Raw genomic sequence first — 9,054 nt, forward strand, 5'->3', positions numbered from 1 at the left:
TTTGTGTAAACCAAATTGATAAACTTACACAAATTCAATTCTGGGTAAGGTAAGTTGTAAACCAAATTAAAAGTGCTTCATCATTAATTAATTGATAAACACTAGATTTCCCATTGCAAAAAATTAATAAACCAAACTGAGTCCAAATAAAATTCAGCCTGTAAGCAGTAAGCACATTCAACATTCATAAACCAAAACCGTAGCTAGCTTCTTACTACCACACTATCTATAAGCTTCCAAATAGAAGTCAGACAAGGCACAAAAACCTTTTGAACTGCTTAATCAAAATGAGCTTCGAATTAGTTAATAAAGATTAAAGAGGAACGCAATCAAGCAATAAGCAGCTGTCTAACCGAGAATAAACAGATAATAGAACAGAGAATAAGACTGACATACCTTAAGGACAGAGGACTGAAGACGTCCACGTGTGGCTGCCGGCTGTTGTGAGAGCTTGAGGATAGAGGACTGGCGACGATCGGCTTCCGGTTGGAACGAGAACGACGGAATGCGAACTGGAGTGGAGTGGAGAACAGGAGAAATTAACGATTTAGGTCAAAGTGATTTTGGCGCTTTTGTTATGAGTCAAAGAAAGAAATAAGAAAGAAAAGAATCGTGTTTTGGTTTAATAGTTTTATTTGACTGTTTTAAATTTTAAATTTTTTTTTAATTAAACAGGGTTTCGAGTACCCGGTTTAATTTTTTTGATATAATCTGGTATCCAAATCGAAAATTCGGGTACATAATGAGCTACTATTATCTGAACCCAACATGGGATTTTTGGGTACCCAAAAATTCGGTTCGATTTAATTCGATTAGCATGATTGATTTGGCTAGTGGGTATTTTCGCACACTCCTAAGGAATAGGTCTTTTTGTTGTTTTCTTTCAGTCCAGTATAGGCTTGTTGATTTTTGCTTCCTAACCCGAAAGGGCATCCTGAGTTAGAAGAGGCAAGCGTTTGTCTTCTCTTGTTTTTTTGCCTCCTTTAGTCTTTGTATATAAGCTAATTGATTCTATTGATCTTAACCCAAAGTTTGTCGTGAGGTAGGATGACCATTTTTATTCTAATCTTCTTGTAGACTCTCTTCCTATCTATGCATACTTATTTAAAATAAAAAATAAAAAAATTCTCAAAAAGTGAATTTGAAAAGCTAAAGAAAATGAACTACCATTGAGTGGTCTAACAATCAACTAAGACTCTTGTGTATATTACTCAAGAGGTCTTAAGTTTGATCCACTTAAGTTGCTAATAGGGGTGGCCACCCTAGTTAGTAAATACAGGTACGGCAAAAAAACTGTACGGGAATTTTACGGGTATAATACGGCAAACGGTGAAAAATACGTTTATAAAAATTCAGCCATAAAATTCGGATATGGAAAAAATACGGTACGGGTATATATGGGTTTAATACGATGTATTATCAATAATACGTTTTGCAAAATGCGGCAATATCAATCTTAGTTTTAATACTTTTATGGACTACCTGGTTAAAATTAATATAACATTTCAAATGCAAAGTATTTAATTAACCAATAACACAAATACACAATATATAAATATAACTGATATTCAAATTATAGTCTCCAGACTCAAACACAATATTTAGCCAAGATTCAACTATAGTGTCAAATCAAATACAGTCATGACAAAACCAATTGTTTACAAAAATTATAAATACACCCCGCAATCAGTTTACAAAAATTACAAATGTACCATGTAAAAGTTAATACTATATATTTTATTAAATTTTTAATTTTCTCCCTGCTCTCTCTTCTCTTTCATTTTCTCGTTCTTTTCAAAACTTTCTTCTCTCTTTCTTCTGTAAGTTTCTTCTCTTCTTTCTCTTTGTTTTCTCCACCTTCTCTTCACTTCCTTCTTAAACCTTTGTCTCTTTTGTATAAACTTATGTCTATTTTATTTCTCTTCCCTTCTCTTCTCTCCCTCTTCTTCTATTTCTTCTATTCTCCCTCTACATTTCTTGCTGACCGACGACTGACCACAGTTGGCCATTGCGTGTGGCCAAGATCTGCGCCCCCTCACACCGTTCTTGGGTTTTGTGTTTAGTGCTTGTGATTGGTTCACATGATTGGGTCTGCCGATGTCCTCAGCCTCGCCGCTCTGTAGTCCGATTTGTGACTATGCAATCATCTTTGTTGCCTGAGCAACTGTCTTATGGAAATTTGTTTGTTGGAGTCAGTTGTGGGAGTTGATAGCTTGTTTGCTGGAGTTGATTGTTGTGTGTTGATTGTGGGATTGATTGCTTGTGGAAATTTGTGAAGAACTAAGGAAGAAAAGCTGAAGAAGAACTGAAGAAGAACCGAAGAAGAGAGATCTATTTTAATTTTTAGTAAAAACCCACTAAAATGACGTCATTTTGGGAGTGAGATTTTTTTTTTTTTTCAATAATTCACGAACTATTCACAAATTATACGGGAAGCCTTATTATACGCGAATTATACGGGAAGCCTTATTATACGTGAATTATACGGCAGATTTTACAAAATATGTATATGTGAGTTTTATACGCGAATTATATGGCTGTCCGTACAATTCGCGTATAGTACGTGTTTTTACTAGCTAGTTCGTATAATTCGCATATAAAACGCATTTTTACTAACTAGGGTGGCCACTAAGGGGATTTATCCGATTGTCAACTTTAGGGTCTCAAATGATTAGTTGAGGTGCGTACAAACTAGTCTAAACACATGATAAAATAAAAAATAAAAAAATAAAAGCTAAGGAAGATGAGTTATAAAAGGTAATATTATGGCGGCCGAATGACTCACAAGTACCCAAGGTTTGCCGTAAAGACAAATGGGTACGCAAAAGGTTTAGAAACGACAAATAAGTACTTTATGTTCTGTACTGTTAGTGATTTCTGTTTCATAAAGGGTAATACAATAATTTTGTACAGCCATCAAACTTTTAACTTTCAAATTATCACCTCAATATCTGGAGCGAAACTTCTTTTGGAAGATTCGCTTTAGAGACTCACACGTGTCCTATTAAGTTGACTTTGCAAAAAATCAAATAAACCAAAATAAAGCAAAACTTTTGCCTCTCCATTTCCTTCTCATTTGTCTCTAACTCTCTTTCTCATTTGTCTCTAACTCTCTGAAAGAAGCTTTTGAAGAAAGTTGCTTCCATTGTTTGGAAACCATCATCAACGATAGTGAAACGAAAACCGATGACAATGGAGGAGTTAAACCCGGCGACAGTGGCAGAGTAAGTTCACTGAACGACCACGAATCCTAAATGAAGACAATAGACGACGTCTAAGGGAATCATGGGGTAACAACAACGGTGGAGGACGACTGAACTAAGGCCGACGTTATTAACAGTATAAATCATCGACGATGATTAAACAACGAAAACTGAAGGGTTAACCGAAAGTTTCTTCTTGGTTTTCTTGGTTGTTCTTCGGTTTTTTCTTATTTTATGCACTTCTAAGTTTTTGGTTTTTCTTATTTGTTCTTGGTTTTTCTTACTTGCATGTTTGGTTGTTTTTAAAGTTTTTTGTTTGTTTGTTTGGTTTAGGGTCGTGGGGTAATGACGACGATAGAGGATGACTGAACTAAGGTCGACGACGATGTGTAATGAATGTTCTTGGTTTCACATGTTTGGTTGTTTTAAGGTTTTTTGTTTGTTTGTTTGGTTTAGGGTTTGTTCTTAAAAGAGTTGATTATATGCTGGAGTGTGTAATGAATAAAATCCAGCCAAACGGTGGGGTTGGTTTGCTTGAATTGATTATTGGGAGTGTGAATAGCCTGTCTTATATATTTTTGGGTTGCAGGATGAAGCCATAACTAGATTTTTTTTAACAGAGTTGATTATATGATGTCCTTCATTTGTGATGTTTGATACTACATTTTGTTAATGAGGTATGGTATATCGGCTGGAAAACTGGGTGTGCACTGCTATTGGCAGGAAAGAGTACTCTGTATGTGCAGAGGCCTGTAAGTTTACGGGTTGACCACCCAGTTAACAAAGCCACGTACCAATCTCATTGTATGTAGCAGTGTGTGATGAATGTTCTTGGTTTTACATGTTTGGTTGTTTTTAAGGTTTTTTGTTTGTTTGCTTGGTTTAGGGTTTGTTCTTAAAAGAGTTGATTATATACTGGAGTGTGTAATAAATAAAATCCAGCCAAACGGTGGGGCTGGTTTGGTGGAATTGATTATTGGGAGTGTGAATAGCCTGTCTTATATATTTTTGGGTTACAGGTTGAAGCCACAACTAGATTTTTTTTTTTTTTAACAGAGTTGATTATATGATGTCCTTCATTTGTGATGTTTGATACTATATTTTGTTAATGAGGTATGGTATATCACTTGGAAAACTGGGTGTGCACTGCTATTGGCAGGAAAGAGTACTTTGTATGTGCAGAGGCCTATAAGTTTACGGGTTGACCACTTGGTTAACAATGCCACGTACCAATCTCATTGTATGTAGCAGTGTGTAATGAATGTTCTTAGTTTTACATGTTTGGTTGTTTTTAAGGTTTTTTGTTTGTTTGATTGATTTAGGGTTTGTTCTTAAAAGAGTTGATTATATGCTGGAGTGTGTAATTAATAAAATCTAGCCAAACACTGGGGCTGGTTTGCTTGAATTGATTATTGGGAGTGTGAATAGCCTGTCTTATATATTTTGGGGTTGCAGGATGGAGCCGCAACTATTTAATTTGAAATTTCAGTTGTTCGGTATTGATTGTGAGATGCGGAATGTGGACCCCGATGAATTTAGCTACATAGTATTGATAAAGGATATGAAAAAATGTGTTGCATAAGAGAATGAGATAGTTCAACTTAATCTTAATGAAAAGTTTAGGGTGGAATCTACTTTACTATTGTCAGGGAGAAATGTTTAATAGATAGTGATGAGGATGTGACATTCCTTTTCCAGCAATATAGGTCCGAGGGGTTAAAGAACATTAGGTTGTATGTCGAAGCTTTACCTATACAGTGTGTGGAACCATTGCAACCTTTGCCAAAACCCAACCATACTAAACCTAATGACACTCAAACAGAAATTCCCCCCGAAGAGTATTGTGAGGATGACTTCCATTGGAGTGATGCCTCTAATGATGATAAAAGCAGTAATGGATTTGCTGGTGCAGTTGGGAATGTTGATGGTAAGGCTGGTGATAATGATGGAGATGATGGGAGAGAGGAAAGGGATGAAACTAGTGATAATAAGGGAAATGTAGGGGCTGAAACTGGGGGGCATCTGTCTGATTACAAGAAAAACAGTGACGATTTCATGGGGGGGACTAGTGAGGACGAGGATACAGTGTGTAGGATGAGTAGGCATATGAAGGCAAGTGAGTTTCAGTATGGGGCATATAGGAAAATTAAATTTGAGGTGGGGCAGGTTTTTAGAAATAAAATTCATTTTAGTGAAATTTTCAAGGACTACATAATTCAGAGAGGGTTCGCAGTGAGAAGGGTGCATAATGACAAGCGGAGGATCAAAGCAGTGTGTAAAGAAGAGGGCTGCTCATTCTTTCTATTTGCAACCTTAATGGTTGACAAACAATCGTGAGAGATTAGGAAATATGAAACCAACCACACATGCCTTCCTCATGGATTGCTAAGAAGATGGGGGGATTCATTTAGTCACACAAGGGGAGTTGTGTTAAGCCCTTAGATGCTAAATTAAGAAAGGTGCATTTTTTGGAGATACATAAAAGGGAGTTGTATAGGACTAGGAGGTTGGCCATTGAAATGACCCAAAAACAACATGTTGAGTCTTTTGGCTGGTTGTTCAAGTACAACCACATTCTTTAGGTCACCAACCCTGGATCCATGACAGAACTTAGGTTGGTTAGAGAAGAAGACCCAAACAATCTTACAATTAGAGAAATAGTCCCACAAAGTCCTAGATTCAAGAGATTTTTTGTAAGTTTTGTTGCTAAAAAAAGAGCATTTTTGGAGGGGTGTAGGCATTTCATAGGAATTGATGGGTCTCATTTGAAAGGTCACTATGGTGGGGTACTTCTATCGGCAATCTCTATGGATGCAAACAGTGGGATATTCCCTTTGGCAATATGTGTTTGTGAGGCAAAGAATAATGACTCATAGGGTTTCTTCCTTGGACCATTGCATGATTTTTTGGGTGATTTAGAGCATGTTACATTCATGAGTGATAGGCAGAAGGGTATTCTAAATGCACTAGAAGCAAAGTGGTCAAATGCAAGGAGTTGATTTTGTGCTCAACATGTGTACGCAAACTTCAGAAAAAAAAAATTTCCTGGGGTTCACATGAGGAAATTGTTTTGGGCAGTGAGTAAGGCTGCAAACAGACCAGATTTTGTTAAGGCCATGGGAAGTGTCAAGGATGTAGATGAGGGTGCATACAAATGGTTGCTTGAAAATGAACCAGGCCAATGGTCCAGACATGCCTTTGACACAACAGCAAAGTCAGATCACATAACTAACGACATGAGTGAGTGTTTCAACTCAAGGCTTGGTGAAGATTGGGAACTTCCTATACTAAGTCTACTGGAACTTTACCTACGTAGGGTAATGAAACGATTACAATGTAGATTGAAAGCTGGTACAGAGTGGATTACACCTCTTCCACCAGTAGTTCATAGAAAGATAAACAAGATGATTGAGGCAGCTAGAAATGTCAAAGTCTGGTACCCTGGATCTGATGAGTTTGAAGTAGATGATGAGAATGCAAACCCATGTAAAACTCATGTTCTGGTTTTGGGTAAGCAACTGTGTGATTGTGGGATGTGGCAACTATCGAGAATTCCTTGTGTTCATGCTATTGCCTGTTTGTTACACAAGAACATTTCCAACTATGAACATCATGTTGATCTGAAGCTTAGAGATTCGATGTACCTACAAACTTATGCATACATGGTCCACCCTGTTCCCAACAAGACTAGTTGGCCAGAGGTTAGTAATGAAATATTTGGCCACCATACAGGCAGCCCAAGGTCGGCAGACCTTCGAAATCAAGAAGGAGAGATCCAAATGAAGAGCCAAAATCTAAAAGGGTCTCTACACTTAGGTGTAGTGTCTGCAGTGTCTTGGGGCATAATAAAAGGTCCTACAAAAAAAAGCAAGCAAATGCAGATAAAAGGAAGAAGCAGAAGGTAATAGAAAAAATGTCAATTTCATCATATTTTCTCTTATAATACTGATTTCTATTTTTTTATTTGCAGCGAACCTTTGTGCCTACAACGACTGCACCCCTTCAGGAGCTCGATTTGCAGCAAACATGTCCCAAGCTTCAAGTTCAAGGGGTACTTACAACTATTTTAAACCATATAATATTTATATCAATTACTTTTTACATTTGCTAACGTTATTCTTACTTCTCTTAATAGGTCAACCAAGTCAATAATGCAATGGGGAATAGAGGTGGAAAAGCAACCCGCCCAGCCCGACCCGCGATGGGTTGCGCAAAGTGGCGAGTCGATCCTGACCTGCCCGCCAACATTGGCAGGCCGAGTTAGGCCCGCCAATGTTGGGGAATTGGCTGGCCCAACCCGGACCGCCAACCCTAACCCGTCGGGTTGGGCCGAGTTAACCCTCTTTTTGATTTTTTTTTTTTGATTTATTTTGTTTAAGTTTAAATGTTTAATTAACTTTTCAAATGAATAATTAACAATTTATAAATGAATAAATGTAATTGTTTTTTAAGTGTTAACTTCTTTTCAAATATCAATAATTAAATTAAATTATTTATTTTTTTTTTTTTGTTAACATTCCAAATATAATTCAATTTTAATACATTAAAATTGTAATATAAGAAAAATTAAATTTATTCATTTATTAAAAAATAAAATAAGAAATTACAATAATTATTGTCTCGTTAAAAACCTCACAAAAAAAAACCCAATGGAACAGAAACTTGGTAAGGAAAAAAGAATGCAATAATTGATAATTAATTTACAAGTTACAATTTACAAAACAACTAATTTTGGGGTTCACTAGGACCTCCCTCATCCGTATCATCTATATTACAAAATTGAAATGATTTTATTAAAGTATCGTCGACAACCTCGTATTGACCTTGATGGCGCGACCGTTCCCAATCTCGAAGACATATGAGGACTTCAATCATTTTTTGTGAAAGTTTAGTCCTCCTTTCATTTAAAATTCTTCCACTTGCACTAAATGTTTGTTCAGATGAGACGGTTGAGACAGGAACAGCGAAAACATCCAAGGCAAGTCTTGATAATACTGGAAAAATACATTTTCTAGCTCTCCAATAGTCTAAGAGATCAATGTTGGCTCTCTATTGTGGATCTACTAGTAACATTTCAGGGGCTGCCAAATATTGTTGAAGCTCATTACTCTGCGACTGCATGGAAGACAGTACATTAGTTGTTGTTGTTGTTGTTGGTGGAGCTTCTGAAGAGGAGGCTGTGCTTCGGATTCGGGTCCTCTTCGGCCTATTCAGTGCACCCCAAGAGTAGAAGTCTTCATTTGTTTCTTCTGATGCAGCTTCCCTGGATGTTTCGCCTCTTTGCGGGTTCCCATACCTGTTTTCATACTGGAAATATACTTCAAAAAGTGTATTTTTTACCTCTCCTATTTGATTGGCATATACTTCGGTTTGTAAATTTTCACATAAATTGTCAAAACCATTTTCTAAACCTGCTAATTTAATTCTAGGATCAAATATAGCACCTAAACAATAAAGAAAAGGAATGGGTTCCCAATATTTTTAAAAAAAAAAAAATTCATTGCCTTTATTGGTGCATTTAAAATTACATTGTCTTTGTTTTTTATAAATAACTCGGAAATTTTTATAATTGTATGTATTACCAATGGACTAATAGGATAATACACACCAGAAAGTTGTAAAGTGGATTGGTAAAAAGTTTTAAGAAAAGAATGAAATACTTTAGCTATTTGCCAATCATTTTCTACCAAATAATGAGGACCTCTATTATTTGCTACAAAATAACTAATTATATTAGCATAAGGTAAACATGAATCAAGCATTAAATAAGTACTATTCCATCTAACAGGCATGTCTAATGCAAAAGTTCTAGGAGACATATTTGATTTTATACAAGCGTCTTGAAATTCAG

The 9,054-nt window shown here is 36.3% G+C and overlaps 1 protein-coding gene across 1 annotated transcript; it reads left to right on the forward strand.

Annotated features, from left to right (window-relative positions):
* The first annotated feature begins 6,259 nt into the window (after nucleotides 1-6,259).
* On the forward strand, nucleotides 6,260-7,467 carry LOC116145143. The gene is made up of 3 exons (XM_031430576.1): nucleotides 6,260-6,904; nucleotides 7,174-7,254; nucleotides 7,339-7,467. Exons 1-3 carry the CDS (start codon nucleotides 6,260-6,262, stop codon nucleotides 7,465-7,467), a joined length of 855 nt encoding a protein of 284 aa, XP_031286436.1.
* Nucleotides 7,468-9,054: the final 1,587 nt, after the last annotated feature.

Source organism: Pistacia vera, unplaced genomic scaffold (genome assembly GCF_008641045.1).
Source record: "Pistacia vera cultivar Batoury unplaced genomic scaffold, PisVer_v2 Contig460, whole genome shotgun sequence".
Lineage (NCBI taxonomy): Eukaryota > Viridiplantae > Streptophyta > Magnoliopsida > Sapindales > Anacardiaceae > Pistacia > Pistacia vera.

Coding starts and splice junctions, on each gene's coding strand:
- LOC116145143 (XM_031430576.1), top strand. CDS start 6,260: ATGAGGAAATTGTTTTGGGCAGTGAGTAAGGCTGCAAACAGACCAGAT. Junction 6,905..7,173: donor ACAAGACTAGTTGGCCAGAG/GTTAGTAATGAA, acceptor TTTTATTTGCAG/CGAACCTTTGTGCCTACAAC. Junction 7,255..7,338: donor CCAAGCTTCAAGTTCAAGGG/GTACTTACAACT, acceptor TTCTCTTAATAG/GTCAACCAAGTCAATAATGC.